A 17,696-nucleotide genomic window follows, 5' to 3' on the forward strand; every position below is an offset into this window, starting at 1 on the left:
TACATTCATGTTTTATTGAGAGGAAAAAAGTACTTATTTGACGATATGATTTATCACAATATTGTATGGGAATATCAAATATTCAATAATAAAAAAACAATAACTATAAATGCAGTTATATAATCATAATTTAACTAAAAGTGCTAACTAAATTGCTTAAATGTTTAGTTACATGCTTAAAAATGAAGCGTTGACGTGTTTAACGTACATATGATTTACTGCGGAAAAATTTCGTCAGTAGAATCAAATATTTTTTCAAATAGATTTACAAAAAGTTGCAATAATAAGTCACCAAAAGTTACAGATGTACATGATTATCGTTAGACATTACTTTAACTTGACTATACTGTATATAAATGTAAAATAAATTCATAGATTTGCCACCAAAAACAAGAAAGCAAAAAAATTCCACACTCTCTCTTGCTACATTATTCTAAAAATGAATAAATAAACAAACAAATAAATAAATAACACTCAAACTTTTCCTTTTCAAAGTGACGGGTTTTTATTACGGCAAATTGATACCTCTTGTGAGATTTAAAGTAGCAGGTTAAACATACAAAAACAAACAAACAAACAAAAAAAAAAACACGTAACTTTTTTTTTGTTGTTTTATATTAAATATGTAAAAAGCAGGTCAAGTTATTCACAAATAAAATGAAAACATGCAACTTTCGGGGAATGCATAATGACGGATACAGATAATAGAGATAATAAACAAACAATAAAACAAAAGAACATGTTCTATTTATAGGTATTAACAGTACATTACATTCCTCTTCATTGTACACGATAATAAAAGAGCCGTGGAGTTCTGTAGTGGAACTGAATGCAACATCTTCACGTGAGACAGTATACGATGCACTTGGAACACTGCGTTTCTGACCGTTACGTCCTTCTGCTAAAACTTGGACTTTTAAAATTATATTAAAATATCTTCAATATACACGTCTTATTCGTTAAATGTTGTATTTTTTTTTCTCTCAGAACGTGGCAGGCTTCTAAAGACAATAACAAAATAAAGTGTCGCGAGGATACTGTAAAACAAATACACTGAAATGGTCTATCCAATAACTAAAGCAAGAACAGACAGACACAAAGCTGCTCGTGTTGTAGAAAACCGTTCCGATTGATGAAAAAAAAAAAAAAAAGATTGTAAATATTTGATTTATTGCAGATTTTATTCCTGCAGCCGGTTGCACCAGTTGGACACTAGGTGGCGAAAAATTCTTAGTATCATTTGTAATTTGTCCCTTGTGGGCGTGGCCTATCTACCATTTTTTTTCAGTTTTTTTTTTCTTCTCAAATATTTGAATTATTTGAATTAACACTAGTAGCAAAAGTAGCTCGCTGTTTTCGACTGTGTGATCGGCTTCGATTAGCAAAGCTAGCTAAACTCTCTTAGCCATGTACACTCACCCTCGATGCAACAACCCTCTCTCTGCTACGTCGCTCTAAGCTTAATATTTTCCTTCCAACATCTATAATCACACTGAATAACAAAACCGTTATACGTGTTTTTCTAACCGCAGGTAGGAACTAAAACTGTGGACGGAGAACTGAAAAAATGTCGAACCACTAGGGGACAGATTGTTCCAAGGATTAATTGCGCTAATGGTCTGGATTTTATCTTTTGCTTCTTTAATTCATCGTAAAAAAAAATAAAAAATTCATTCTTGATCATAATTAAGAAAATCGCAAGCTAAGTTCAAACGTTTAAATCAAATGCTCTGTTCTTTTTGCTAAAGCACACATCGGTTTCTCTGCGTCATTACAATCGACGAGGTAAAATACTTTATGATCAAATAAGTAAATGCTAATAAAACATAATTAAATAAACCTACATTTTTACTGTTTGTTTCTACTTTATAACTTAAGACTATGTTAAAATCATGCTACTTGGTGCAACCGTAAAAATATTAAAAATATTTTAGTAGTGTGTGAACTTAAACATAGTAAACGTTTCCGCTAAACGCTCTACTGGCGCAACCGGCTGCCGCTGACTCGGCTTCAATGTAGCGATGTCTTACAGTTGAACTGCTAGCATGAGGACTTTTTAAGAGATCTATTAACGCGTTAATAATTACATTTTAATGAGTCCGGAGTTAGCTTAGCATTAGCGGCAGGCGTGGCGCGTGAAGCGTTTCTAGCACAGCGTGAATAGATTAGCATTGTCGAAATCAAGCGGATTCGTTGCACAACTTGCACTTTTGCCGTTTAAAATTTTTTTTTCTTTTTTTTTGGAGCGTCAAAAAAAACCAAAAAAAAAACCAGTACATCTCCCAAAAGACTTATCGTGACCAAACAGAGCCACGCGCACATCGCTCCTGAAGTCCTGATGTGACGGATTAAAAAAAAGAAACGCCTGAAAGTACAACCTTCATAATTTTAAAAACTAAAAATCAAACGACCGCGCTGCAGAGATCAGGAAACAACTTTGCTTAGATCTGTGGTAAAATTATATCGGTGTATGTGGTGGTGGTGTTTTTTTTTTTTTTCTTTTTTACATGGAGGCTTGTACAGAAACGAGATTTCATTTTTCATTTCACAAAATACCCACCAAAAAAAAAGATCTTTAAAGTGGCTTCTGGATTTTTCCTCTTGTGCCATCTTAACAGAAAACAAAGAGCAAAATTCACAACCGGCAAAGGAGCGCGTGTGTGTGTGTGTGTGCGCGCGCGTGTATGGACGACATTCAATATTCATCCTGTGTGTCATCAGGGACTTCCGCTTCCTGTGCCAGAGCCTCGTGTTCTCCTTCTCCTCCAGCCTCCTGGATGAACACACACACACATCGCAACACATCACACACTGCTGTTCAGAACATTCCTGTGCACTGATACAATATTAACACGCACTAGGCTGCAGTCAGACAGTATTCAGAGTTGAGTTTAACGCTCACAGTGAGGAGTCAATCCTGTAAAAGTTGGCAACAAGTTATCAGTCGATTTGATTTTCAAGAATCAGACAGTGAACATTCACAGGAGCGACTGCAGTGGGCTCTGAGCTCCGATTAAAAATATTTGCACCGTTCAAATGTGTTACTGCGTCTAAAAGTCTCATCACCGTACAGTGTAAGAAGTCTTCTGTAAACGTCAAACACTTTTACGCCTTCATTCAAAAGAACTTTAATCACAAATCCCGGTTTGACTTGAACAATCCCCAGTTAAAAACTGTGCAACTTATTTAGGATTCTTATGGACTGTTTAACATAAAGACTATATGTCATGCTACATGTCACTAAAATAACTGAATATTATTTCAGGGCAATAAAATAAAAAAGTAGCCAGATATTAATATGGTGGCTTTATTAAACTGTCCTGTAATATACAGTATAAAACGATAAATTGCTAAATTATCTAAAACTCTGGATCAAATGCTATTCTACAAAAAAAGATGAGGAATGAGTCTGGAGACTAATCACGCAACAGTATACAAGTGGAAAAATCACACTTTAGGAATGTTTTTTTTCCCCTTTAATGTCACGTCACATTACATTTGACAGGAAATGAACTAAGTTTCCGTGCTCAGTCCTTATTTTCTATCCCTAATTTTTCCTCAAGCACAATCTAGCGACCAGACTAGTGGTAGAAGTTAAACTACATAAAGATAATCTAAACAAAGCGAAGCTTGTAAACACCATTTATACACAACAGACGTGTAACTCAACTCTGAATACCAGGAACTTTCCACACTTCAATAGTGACAAAAAATTGTGATTTCAGAACAATTCCTGAATGAAAAAAAATATATGAAAGGATGAAACTAAGAAAGAAAGGAACTGCCACAGAACTGACCTGATCGTCTGTGGAGTACAGCACTTCCATAATTCTTTCCACGAAGGGTCCGTTATCCTGGCCCTGCTCCTGGCACAGCAGCTCCACCTCCCGCAGCTTCCCGAAATAGTAGTCACGCTCCTTCTCCGCTCCCTCCAGCGCCAGCTTTAATGTGTTCATCTAGGTACAGGGAAGGAGAACCTAAATAAGGGGATGGGGTTTTTGTGACAACGTCTGAGACGACATGCTAATGTTGTAATACATGCAAGTAATACATGCTAGCAAAAAAAACTTACAAACAAAAAGGAAAAATTTACACCACAGCGATATGGAATTCTGATCGGTATGAAGAATTGTTTTCCATTTTTTTAGGGAAGGAGTCTCCAGTGTCAGAGTCTTGACATTTTCTTGTGACATTAATAAGAATAACTTTTATCTTTTTTATTTTTTCAGGAATAACTTTACTAGCTTTATGATAATCCTGTAATGTTACTATAAATGTAAATATAAATGGACAAAAAGTACATTGTGTTCTTAAGTAGCATAAAAAGAGGAATAGAACACTTTGAAGCACGGTGTTAAAGGTACAACTGTAGTCTAAAGCATCTCTCGGTTGGGCTGCATCACACCACACACTCATGCGATTGATTATTTTCCTATAAAAGCATGCTGCTAATAGATTTAATATGAGCTGTAAATATAATCGTGCCTTGTCAGATTAGCGAATTAAAACATTGTTAGCGCAGACTGCTGTGGTATAAAAGGAACAAAACCCCCAAGGGCCAGGTGTGACGGGAAAATAACCAAGTTTCCTTGATTCATTTCCTATAACCGCATACCTCCGAGGGTTTTATTCTCTTAAGAGTCAGATAATTAGTGAATGAATTCAAGCAATTTTATTGATTTATTAAAATGTGACAATATTATGGAGTTATGAGCCAGGGATAGTCGGTGTGAACCTGTTCATTAAGCTGCGCTACTTGAGCCTCCAGCTCCTTCTCGCCCTTGGCCGGGGTCGCCGCTGTCGTTACGGGGCCCTTTTTGGCAGAAGAGGGTCGCGAGGTCGACGTGGCCGATTTGGGGGTCGAACTCGCCGATCTAGTAGCCCCTGGGTCACATGGTTGGTAGAAAAGTTAGCAGATGTCACTGTTAGTCTCCACCTCATAAATTATTACATGCAGTCAGTCAATGACAGCAGGCGGGGGTTTCGATTTGAGACCCGGAGGCCCGTTTTTGTTGTTTTTTGTTTTCTCTTTTAAAACCGGTTAGTTGGTTAATTAACCATTAAATCTTACTTGGCACAAAGACTGACCTGCTGTAGGAGAGCTGGCTGCATGGGGTGCCTTTTTAGGCAGGTTGAAGATCTGCTCCCCGGGGTCTGGTGGAGGAATGGCGTCCTGGCCCTGTCGCGCCTCCAGCGGGTCGTAATCCTTACCGTCGTAATTGGCGTCGAAGAACTTCTTGAACCACTGGATGAAATCCAGGTTGTCCTGAAACCGACCCTTGACGAGCTTCTCCACTGGAATTATCTGCAAGTGAGGCGGTTTGTTTTTGTTATTATTATTATTATTAATAATAATATTAGGATTATTTACAGCCTTGCCAGACTGAGCTGGCTCCCTCACCTTGTCCACGTTCATCCTCTTGAAGGAGGCTTGAAGCAGTTTAAAGTTGTGGATGTACTCGTGCTCGAGCTTGGCCTGGAACTTGACCTTCTTAAGACTGATGCAGCCAGGGAACAGCATGTCCATGAACTGGCAGTAAGCAGCGCCTGCAATGCGAGAGAGCAGTTTAGCGAAACAATACTACGCCGTGAAAAGTATCACAGGCATGTATAACACTCTGTGTGGAGCGGAATTACTGTTGATTATTTTCTGATGAACAAATAGTGAAGTTGTGGTCATGTGATCATTACGACACGAAAACACCATTAGGTGTAGGAATGAGATAAACTAGGGATGCACCGAAATTTCGGCCGCCGAAAATTTTCGGCCGAAATAGCATTATCGGTTTCGGCCGAAACGTAAGAAAGCGCCGAAAATAAAAGCCGAAATTGTCGCCACGCCTCTCCCATCCTCCCGTCTCGTTCGCGCTGTCATTACGCATCAAACACGGAGTATGTCGGCGGTTTGGAAGCACTTCAAAGTTTCAGATGAGGACAGCAAAGTTGCAATATGCAACATTTTTTTAATACAAACAAAAAGAAAATATTTTAAACATGTTTTTTAATGAAGCCATTTTCGGTTTCGGTATCGGTTTTCGGCCAAGTGCATCCAAAAATTTCGGTTTCGTTTTCGGCCCAGAATTTTCATTTCGGTGCATCCCTAGTTAAAACATGAGAATGAGATACTATATTATAGAAATGTTATCATTAACGCGTTGTACTGAGATAGTTACAGTCTTGGATCGAGACCACGACAGCACAGTAACAAGATAGTTAAAGCATGGGAATGAGAGAGATAGTAAGTGTATGATAATGAGATAGTATAGGTAGGCACATAAACAAGTTAGTTAGAGCACAAGAATGAGATAATAAAAAAAGGCAGAGGAAGGAGATAGTTAAACCCTGAGAATAAAATAGCATGGGAAGGCACAGGGACAAGACAGTTACAGCACAAAAGACATGGAATAAAACATCACAGTGGATATCTGGGGACAAGAGCATTACAGCACAGGAACAAGATGGTTAAAGCATTGGAATGAGAGTGATGGTAAGCAGACAAGATAGTTGAAGCCTGGGAATGAGATAGCATAGGAAGTCAGATAGTTACAGCACAAGAATCAGGTAATAAAGGCAAAGCGATAAGATTGTCGAAGCACAAAAACAAGACAGTTAAATTTGGGAACGATATCATTAAAAGAGAAGAGAGATGGGTAAATTGCAGGAATGAGATAACTAAGGCATAGAAACGGGATAGTTGCAGCATAAGAAAGTGCTAATTAAGGTAATAAAGGTGATAATTGTAGGAATGTTAAAAAAGTGTAGGAATGTTAAAGTACAAAAACAAAAAAAATACACCACAGGTATGAGATAATTAAACCACAGAAATGGAATAGTTAACATGTGGGGAACGATATATTTAAGGCAAGGAACAGAAATAGTTGAAGCTTGGGAATGAGATATCAATGGAAGGCTTAGAACCAAAATAGTTATGACAGAGGAATAATTGGGTTAAAGCACAAAGATGAGATAATCAAAGTATAGAAACGAGAACGATATCATTAAGGGATAAGAATGAGTCCTAGCCCAACTGTTTTATTCCTCATACACCACAGCGATTTGAGAGAGAGAGAGAGAGAGAGAGAGAGAGAGAGAAATCTCTTTTGCTTACTGCACACAAACCAGTTTAAACATACGGACGTCACAGAGTCAAAAACATAAACACGAAATCGCTGCATGACAACTGTTTATCCGTTTGTACATTTTGTTTAGTCGTTAATAACACACTTAACAAGCCTTCCATATGTTCTCATATTATGACTGCTAGGTTTCCTCATAACACCAAAACATGAGACCAAAACATCAGCGGGCTGAAGCTGAAGAGATCATGAATGTGTCGAGTGGTGGTACGGTGCAGCTGAGTTTACCTGAAGAGAGCTGCTCCACCTTCGTGTAGTTCAGACTGAGCAGATCATTGACCCAGGCCGTGATGTCATGCCTGCTCATAGTCTCCTGGGTGATTGAGGTAGAATACACGTTGACCGCCATGCCCCAGCTGTGATCAACACACACAAACACAATTGGATTCAGTACTTTGACTTTAAACGTCTTCCTGATAATTGTAAATCTGCAGAGGCAAAAAACAAAACAAAAAAAACACGACAACAACACTCCTTCCAACCACAACTGTGATGTAGCCGAAACCCAAATCTTGTATCATCACTTAAGAGAAGCTTCAGGTAATGATAAGTGTAATAACTACAATTTTAAATAGACTGTGAAGCAAATAACAAAATGTATTGATCTTAAAAGGTAAAGGAGCAGACCTGGGGGACTCATGGACGTAGAGTATTATGGTGAACTGTTATGTTTAGATGCTGTCGTCCCCACTCTCATTGATCACTCCTATGAAGTGTGTTGACGGTAAAGTGACTGGTTGCTTTTCATCCCAGTTCCACCTCATGTCTGTCTGTCCTTCTTATACTGTCCCAGTTAGTCCTGCCAGTGTCCGCGATTGCACTTTGCACTAAATATACATTCACCTCATCTGTTATGAGACTGTGACCTGACCGTTCTCTCTCTCTCTCTCTCTCTGTGTACATACGGCACTCCTGAGTTTGTCATCCCGGCTTTTTCTGCCCTCCGGACCTGTCTGGTGCCCTGTTTCTCTTTTTGGAGCCCTGTGTAATCTGCTTGTAGACTGGGGACGGTTGCATTTGAACATGAAGACGGTCTTGTTCCTCGGCTGATGCAGACAGCTGTTCTCTGATGAAGTATGACTGCAGTCCCTTAAAAGCTCAGGACTGAAATTCCCACAAACAGTTTTGTACCTGAGCCTTCAATAAAGTAAATCGACCCCATATCAAACTAAATCAATAAATGTCATACTAAACGTCCAGCCTCCTAACATTCAGTACTACCGCAGATCAATCCCCGTTATATCTATCTGATATTTACTCATACATGTATCATGTATTATGATAAGTTCCATGTTGAGTCTGGTTCCTCTGGAGGTTTCTTCCTGATGTCATGCCGGTAATTTTAAGTTAAACATTTCTTCACATTTTTTAAACTAATATCATATATATATATATATATATATATATATATATATATATATATATATGATATGTATTCAAGATCCAGAACGAGTGGTGATAAGTAAGTGACCATTATTAAACTTGCATTAAACTTACAAGTAGCAGAATTTCACATGTAAACAGTCTGACACAAAATACATTCAGGCTGAGAGGCAAAAAATGCCACTGTTTGACTGCAATCAGACGCTTGAAAAAAAAAAAAGCCAAATCTAACTTTTATTTAAGCAACTTAGACTCAAGTGTCACTCAAGATTCAAAAGTTAGTGCAAAAGTAATGGCACTGTTATCCTTGCTTGTGAACCTAAACAGCTCCAACTTTTATCATTACAAAGTTTATAGGTGTTTTAAAAGAAATGGACTGATTTTTCATGCCTAAACAAACTCAATGAGCAGTGCATTTGTTTTGATGCGGGGAAAAAAAACAATTAAACAAACTGCCCTTTAAGGACACTGTAATAAAATGATTTTGAAGTAAAAGTTACACGAGGCCTTGGGGGCTGTTCACAAGTCAAGTCTTTAGAAGTGTATAAAACACCAGCCGCATCTCTTTCTCTATCTTTCCAAAGCGCTGGCGAGCTTGCACTCCCGTGGCGTCTTTTGTTGCTAAGTAACCACGAGCAGCGTGCTGCATGGCGACGCACAGGAAAAACACACGAGCGCGAGTGTCGCTCACCTCCATTTAAAATAACGCAATTACACATGCGATAGATGTGATATGAGAATGGCCCCAAGGTGCGGACTTTTTCTCACTCACTCATCATCTATACCACTTAATCCTGGGTGCCTATATATATATATATATATATATATATATATATATATATATATATATATATATATATATATATATATAGTGCAGTGAAAAAAGTACTTGCCCCTTCCTGATTTAATTTTTTTTTTGCATATTTGTCATGCTTAAATGATTTTTAAATGATGACTGAATTCATGAAGAGAAACGAGGTGTCCAAACCTACTTGGCCCAATGTGGAAAGGTCATTACCCCCACTTGCTAAATCATGAACTATGAATTTTGGAAAGCCGAGTTTAATATCACCTGCCACACCTAGGCCTGATTACTGCCAGACAGGTTGAACCAAGAAATCAGTTAAATAGAACCTGTCTGACAAAGTCAAGCACACCTAATTATCTCACATCATGCCAGAAACAGATGACAAGTAAAGTAATCGACATGTATCAGTCTGGAAGGAGTTACCGAGTCATTTCGTATAGTTTTTTCTCCCTTAATAAATTAAATCAGCATTTTGTATTTACTCAGGTTATCATTGAATAATATTACAATTTGTTTAATGATCTGAAACATATAGGTGTGTCGAATCTACAAATAAATAGAAGAGGCAGATACTTTTTCAGTTCAATGTGTGTGTATGTGTGTGTGTTTATATATACACAGCTGCTTTGCAACAATGACCTTTGTTAAAATTGCTATATAAATGAAAGAGAAATTGAATTAATACAGAAATACATCTAATTTAAGCTAGTTTTTTTTACTCATACTGTATGTAAGAAAAGTAAGTCTGTGGGTGTTTCATATGTAAATTCCACAAAGAAAATTTCTTCAAACTACGCTGTATTGCGGAGAGGGTAATGTCCGTATACGTAAAATCCCTGACTTCTACCTTACATTGGTCCAACTAAAGTATTTAAGTATTTCACTTACTTTTCAATTTCACAACAACTGGAAAATGGTACAAATTTTGAAAAAAAAAAAAAGAAGAAAAAAACATGCATCAATTTGTAATATATTTCTGGGATAACGATACGCTTTAAATGAGTATATTTTTGGATCTAATAATAATAATAATAATTTTTAAAAAGCTATGATTACTTTTAGAGTTAGACTAATAGACTAGACTAGCTTAAATATGTGCACAACACGTGACCTTTTGCTCAGGGAAAAAAAAAGATGAAATGAAATGCATCTCACTTTTTCAGTTCATTTTTTCAAGTCTCTAGTATTTTAAATAAAAAATAATCATTATAATAATGAAGCTCTGAAAAAACATTCACGAAAGTGATATTTAATTATGCTTATAAGGTTTAACCATCAGAAAACAAATGTATATTCAGCAATAGGATGCCTTTAATCTTTAAACAGATTGTTATATATGTGTAATAAACGTCCGAGAAAAAAAAAATCTAATTTCAGTCAGACTTAAAGGAGATGCTTCGTGTTTTTAAAATAATGTTTTAATGACTTTTTTTTTTTTTTTTTTTTTACACTTATTACGCAACAGCTAAGTGTTAATTCAATCAAAAAGTTAATCATAAACCTGCACGAAAATCATTAAAGCCCGGTATAGGTTAGCCTTTTTTTGCAAATCAGTACCACTACCCGTTTTCGACAAACCCCGCCTCCTAATCTGGGATTTGCTACAAAGCGGCACAGCGACGGCTCGACCAATTAAAAGAGAGGACGCCGCATAGGAGCGGCCAATTATATCTCAGGAAGCGGGAGGTCTCGGAATATAGGTGGGAAGTTGAGCAAAATGGGAATACGTCTATAAAAATGAAATTATATGAGCATGAATAACGTGTTAGGAATAAATAAATATTGGGTTTTTTTTTTTTACTTAGATTACTATGTCTCATTTAAATATATATATATTAACGTGTCATTAGTGTCTCTGTCACACACACATACACAGACACACAAGAGACACACTCGGGCCTCTCCGTGTCCTGTTTTAACACCGCATGACACATTTTTGGAGATTTTTCATATCTACCGCAGATTTAAACGCGTCCTGTAAAAGGTGCATCCTAACACAGAAAATGTTCGAGCAAATTCCAAACGCAGCGATAAAGAGGAACCGACAATGCGCGCGCGTTTGCCGTTGAGCCGCAGTGGAATTTAAATGTTTTTTTTTTTCTTCTTTTAAAATAACGGCTTTAACGGTCGCTGTTGTTGCTTGTGTTTGCGTGTTTACCTGTACGCGCGCTCTCCCCGCACTGTGTTCTTTCTGTAAGGGATGATGTTGGTTCCATTGTCCTGAATGATGTCGTTATTATTCTCTCCGTTCGGGGACAGTGCTTGAGTGGGACCTGGCATTTGGGTCTGGGACAAAACAAATCTAGAACCGTTCTCGGGAAAAAACTAATAGAATAAAAATAATAATAAAAACAAGAACAACGAGGAATAATAATAATTTTTTGCTTGTTTCTAAGGCGGGTCTCGCGCTCAGCTCGGCTGTGACGTCACCCCTAGCGACACCCCACGTGACTATGCATGTCGTGATTTCGTTTAATCGCGATGATGAACCAAATACAAATTATCTTTAAGGAGCGGTAAGATCATGTGTCAAATTATAAAATTTATATTAATATTATATTCGGGATTTTTTTTCTGTTATTACGTTGTAGTAATTTTAAAAATAAATAAATAAATAAATAGAGAATGTTTTCTGACTGCAGTGCTCATTCAAAGCAATACTCCATACAGCCACTAGAGGGTGCGAAGTTAACCACTTTTTAAATTATGGCTCGTTTTGATGTGTTTTATTCCTCTTTCACCGTAAAGCTTGCGGTAGGACCGAGCATTTTAGTCTGCTATAAGTTAACTTTTTTAATAAAAGGAAATGAATATATATATTTGTAATTCAGCTGCTCCCTTTGCAGCCACAGTGTGCCACCCGATCTGCACACAGCTTTGGCACAGGACTTCCGCTGGAGGGATGCCCTTACTGACGCAACCCTCCCGTTTTTATCTCGGCTTGGGACCGGCACGGCTGTGGTCTGGGCATTGGGTGGAAATTAAACCTGGGCCTTCCGCATGCCAGGTGAGAAAACTACCACCAATGCTCCCTGATTAACTCTTATATACACACACATACCGTGGTACCTCGGCAGACGAACACCCCGCTCGACAAATTTTCCCCTTAAGAGCTTAAATTTTCCAAGGAATTTGCCTCGCCAGTGCACAAGCGAACAAACCGAGCCAAATCAAACGCCGGCTAAGTTGCACGTATGCCTGGGAGACATTCAAAACTTGTTTGCATTAGTAGAAAGCCAAGCGTAGAGTTTTATTTTTTTTGTGGGATTTTTCTTTGCATTTTGAACAAGATTGAAGAGTGAAGACATAGCACCATGGGGTCCCAAGAATGTCATCAAGGACGGTAGCAAGAAGAAAAGGGTTTTGCTTTCAGTTTGGTTTTTAAAACAAGTTGAACCAAGAAACCTTATTTACATGTCTTTTCCAAAAAAAAATTCGTTTTTTGTATGCAAAAATGAATTGAAAGTGTTGGAAATTGATAATATATTTGGGTGTGTGGAACGGATTATCTGCATTTATATCATTTATAAATGAGACAATGCAAGAACTCGCCTCCCGGATGGATTTAATTCATGTGCGAGGTACTATTGTACAGAAATTCTGTTCGCAGCTTTGTGTCTTAGCCCAGGTGGTTCAGTCACAGGCGTGTCAGAGGCGTTCCTCACTGTATGTAACAGTGGCAAAAACAGGTACGTCAGGGCGAGCTTATAGCTGCTGAAACCATGGAGCAGACTGCGATGCATACAACAGGCATATAGTAAGGGCTGCTGGGACGTTGGAGCAGCGTGAGGAGCGGCAGAGAGTTGACCACACACTCCATTCACAGGGAGGAGCCACAAGTAACCTCTAGTATGCAATTCTGTTCGGCCTGCTGCCGATGTGTGCGTCACAGGTGTCCCTCAGTTAATTTAATAGTAGGCAACATTATCGTCAACTTTTGTGTCATACTGAGAGATAATATTATATCTTCATTTGATTACCAGATAATCATTAGGTGGATGTTCGCAGGCAGAGCTGCAGTTAACCTCTAGGAGTTAAGTATAAGCAACACCACGTTTTCTTCCGAAGAATATAGGATGTATAAGGAAATATAAAAGGCTGTTTGTTATTTAGTTGTTTTTTTAAATCTGGGATTGGTCCAGAAAAGTGAACTTGGTTTCTTAGGGCTCACGTGAACCAGACCGTGAGATCCACATCAGGTAAAGGAACTTAAAGTGACTGCTTCAATGCATCATGTTCATGCCTGTTTTAAGATTGGAAAATGCCTTAATGATGAGGTAAATAAAACCAGACATGAGAAGCGCAATGCATGTTAAATGTTCTGTTTTTCAATGCATCAGCGGGTGAGGGCTGAACAGCATAGGGATAAACCACCTTGTGATTCAGACCTCCTCCCTCAAATGGGTCTCGTATAGCCCAAAGTATCTGGAGACCTGTTTATTAGACTCGTATGCAGTTCTTTCCCAAAACAGTCGTTACAAATTTGGAAGCCTACAATTGTGTATAGAATGTCTATGTTTGGTGCAGTGTTACTATTTTGTTTTACTGAAACTAAGACGCAAACATTAGAATGACCAACGTCCACGAAGCAAGCTCCATGAAGAGACGGCGTGTTCGGCATGAAGCTCCGACTGAACCCAATCCCACTGAACAACATTTGAGGTAAACTGGAACTGGAGAGATCCCACAAATACGCACAACTATGCTACAAAATCTAGTGGAAAGTCTTCTCTGAAGAATGGAGGTCTATTGTCTGTTTATTTCATATGGTACTTCATTTACATGTCATTTCTAAATGTTTTGTTTGTTTTTATATGCAAAAATATGATTATAGTATTGGAAATTGGGACTATTAGTAATATTTTGGGTGGCTGGAACGGATTATATGCATTTACATCATTTCCTATGGGACAATGTGTTTTGTCTTGAGACAATTTCGCTTTAAGAAATCGCCTGTGAAACAGATTAAATTCGTATGCAGACGTTCCTCTGTACGAGTGTAACTGGTCGAGTGTCCACATACATTTGGCCATATAGTGTAGGCCCAGAGTGCAGTCCTGAAGCATTTTGGTTCTCTATACCACAGCGGTTTGATAACAGTTCTAATGAACACATTGTTCTTATTATCTGTTTATGGTTTCATTTGTTTTTACTAAATCTTTTGTCCTCAATTTTTGCATGATGCAATTTTCAACTAATTTAATTAGCACTAATGTTTGTTGTTAGGTTTGTCGCAAGCAACTAAATTTCATACAGGATTTAAAGTATTAAAAACTACTTAAAGTAGCTAATAAACATTGATCTACTGTTTAATGTGTTGATTGTTCAACTGTCACTTTTTTCTTCAGCGCCAGACTCTACACATTTAACAGTTGTAGGTTTGCAATAATGTGAACTGATTTGAAATAAAAAAACAGGCACATAAAACACTCTCCTAAGAGAAATTGTTACAATACAAAGCACTTTTTAAAAATCTGTTGTTTTTTATTAGTAGCTTTAGATTGTCAAGCATTCCACGTAAAAGTGTTAATTCTTACTATAGAAATTATATAGCATTAGCATGGGTGAATATATATATATATGTGTGTGTGATTAACAGCTGCACAGCTGTTTTAAAAGACTAACTTGCTAAAAGACTAACACACCTTCTGACCAATCAGAATCCAGAATTCAACAGCACTGCGGTCCAAGGATGTATGTAACACAGTTATTCTATTAGACAGATGCTCGTATCAAGTGTAGTCGCATTAACCTTACGTACGGCGTGGGCTAAAGCCGGTCTAATGTGGAAACTGGAGACGAGCTCGACTCTAAGTACCGTAGCGCTGCTTTTAAGGCACCTAATTTACCTCATCAGCAAAATACTAAACCCATATTGGGATGAATAAAATGATATATTTATACCTGAAGTGTAAATCACCTTACAATAGGTAGGCAGTTTGTGTCTTTACTCCACCGATTTCTGGATATCTACACAAATCTTTGAAATTGCATACTTGCATTTTTTCAGAGTAATTAATTTGGCCAAGTGACAAAGATCAATTTAAGTGAATTCACAGCAACAAAAGTCTAATGTCTCATTTTTAACCCATGTTTCACTATCCCAAGTAACAGACGACATTGGATAAGGTATTGATGAAGAATTACACTTTCTGAATGCAATATACAATGAAAATTTCCAATAAAGGATCTTATTCTGGAACCTTCTATACCCGCCCTGTGCAGTTGTAATACATTGACCTCTTTCATTTCAAAGCACAGATTTTATTCAAAATATCTATTAAAACACAACAGATTCCCAGCCAGGTTCGATTCCCGCCTCGGGTCTCTGTGTGCTTGGAGTTTGCATGTTCTCTCTGTGCTTGGTGGGTTTCCTCCGGGTACTCCGGTTTCCTCCCACAGTCCAAAGACATGCAGATTAGGCTAACTGGCGTTCCCCAAAATGCCCGCAACATTAGAATTCCTGTTACTATTTTGTTTTACTGGAACTAAGACGCAAACATTAGAATGACTAATGTTCGTGTGTGTGCCCTGCAATGGATTGGCACTCTATCCAGAGTGTACACTGCCTCATGCCCCAAGTCTCCTGTATACAGGATAACAGCACATTTCAAAGTGCTTTATTCTTTTTATACCACCACATTTTGTCATTTATTAGACATGGGGGGGGAATCAATTCAGTTATGAATCGCGTTTTTACCCATTTAAAAAAAATAAAAATTACGTTTGTGTTTATTGTAAAGATAAACCTGTTGATCGGCCAATCAGCCTCAGATATAACTGATTCTGTATCGAGTGCAGATGCTCCTGAGTGACCCATTAGAAACACATATCCATGGCATTTTATCATCAAAAATCGCACACATTAAAAGCCTCCAATTAGTCTTTTTCTTCAAACTCAAACCCAGTCATAACACACGCTTACACCAATCTCTTTGCTGTTAGATTTAGGTTTTTAAGGCGATAAAATGTTGGTTTCTTTATAATCCTACAGAATAGCGCTCTGTACTATTTACACATTGTCGTCCCATTTGGTAGGAATGAATTATTTGCCTAGTTTGTTTAGAAATAATAATTATGGCGGATGATAGAGAAATGCGCGGTTCGGTTAAATGTTAAACTCGTGTGTTTAAAGTATTGTTTAATTTAAATGCTGTGCTTGTTTTTTTTTTTAAGTGAGAAAACTAAGGTTATAAGGAACGGGCTACGATTACGAACAGAAAAAAAAAAGGCTTGTAGCATCAATGCTGTAACGGTCTGAGCTTTAAAGTTGTGTGTTTCAGCTTCTTGTGGTTTCTCACTAACATGACACTTAAAATATGTGAAAAAGAAGTGTTTACTGAGAGAAAGGCCGTTTTCAATTTTTTTGAAAACTAAATTATGGTATATATCGATAAACAGCTTTCAAAAATTAAATCACATAACTAACCAGTGTTGTTCTTTAATGAGTGAACAATTATAACGGATGACCAGCTGCGTTGCTATAAAAGTACTAAAACCCTACGCAGCTCCGCTCCATCACATCACTTGATTAGTTTTTACTCCAACAGCACGATTATCTGTTTCATGTTATCTAGTTTGGATCTCACGACCCCCCCCTGAACATGTGTACGGTTCTACAGCGGTTGTGACTGAATATTCAGGGACTCGGTGCCACTCTGTTCAAGCGCCCTTTGTGGTTCAACAGCCTTATTGATTTTTTTTCCCCCTTCACTTCCATCAACCCTTCAACAAGGTTACTATGGCTTTTTGTTTCTTTTTTTTTTTTAACCCCTTGTGCTACAAAAATAAAAAATAACACACATTTCATGAATGAGAAACAAAACCAGGAGGTTAGTTGTGTTAAGTTTATGTGAACTTGGGGTTAATTCATTTCTCTTCACTCACACAAACACACAAGACAAAAAATACTGTACAGAGCAAACAAAGCTAACTAGCCATCAGGCTAACATTGTCAAGTTAAATGAAGCAAACAACAAAACAGAACACTTTTTTTCCCTTTGTTATTAAAATGATAACTGATAATTTAATGAGTAGATGAGTGTGTGGAGAGAGACGCGGTGGTTTTATTAGTAAAGGACCGGCGGGGACTCGGTGTGAAACTGCTGGCAGCTAACCGAGCTAGCGAGGACACTCAAAGCTGCGCGCGCGCTGCCGTACTTCCGGACGTATATAATTAATTATATAGAGAGAGATTTTTGGTCCAACACACACAAGTTAAGTTGTTATACATTTTTTTTCTTTTTACACCAGAGACACGAGCGACACCGTGATCCAAACTCGACTCACCCGTTAACTCCGAACCGGACCCACGCTTCAGCCGCTTCCGTTTAATCCCCGCCTCCTGTCTTCTGTCTCATTACTCCGCC

General features: G+C 37.9%; 1 protein-coding gene across 2 annotated transcripts; it reads right to left on the reverse strand.

Moving 5' to 3' along the window:
* Positions 1-18: 18 nt before the first annotated feature.
* Positions 19-17,696, reverse strand: mapre2 (microtubule-associated protein, RP/EB family, member 2). Of its 2 annotated transcripts, none has more exons than XM_053494629.1 (7): positions 17,617-17,696; positions 7,365-7,492; positions 5,402-5,547; positions 5,089-5,305; positions 4,736-4,884; positions 3,798-3,956; positions 19-2,773 (listed from the first exon to the last, which is right to left on the reverse strand). In XM_053494629.1, the coding sequence occupies exons 2-7, from the start codon at positions 7,483-7,485 to the stop codon at positions 2,696-2,698; spliced, it is 870 nt and encodes a 289-aa protein (XP_053350604.1). In that variant the 5' UTR covers positions 7,486-7,492; positions 17,617-17,696; the 3' UTR covers positions 19-2,695. The 2 variants fall into 2 exon arrangements, with proteins under 2 accessions (XP_053350604.1, XP_053350603.1); XM_053494628.1 differs by lacking the exon at positions 17,617-17,696 and adding an exon at positions 11,486-11,767.

This window comes from Clarias gariepinus, chromosome 4 (assembly GCF_024256425.1).
Source record: "Clarias gariepinus isolate MV-2021 ecotype Netherlands chromosome 4, CGAR_prim_01v2, whole genome shotgun sequence".
Taxonomy (NCBI): domain Eukaryota; kingdom Metazoa; phylum Chordata; class Actinopteri; order Siluriformes; family Clariidae; genus Clarias; species Clarias gariepinus.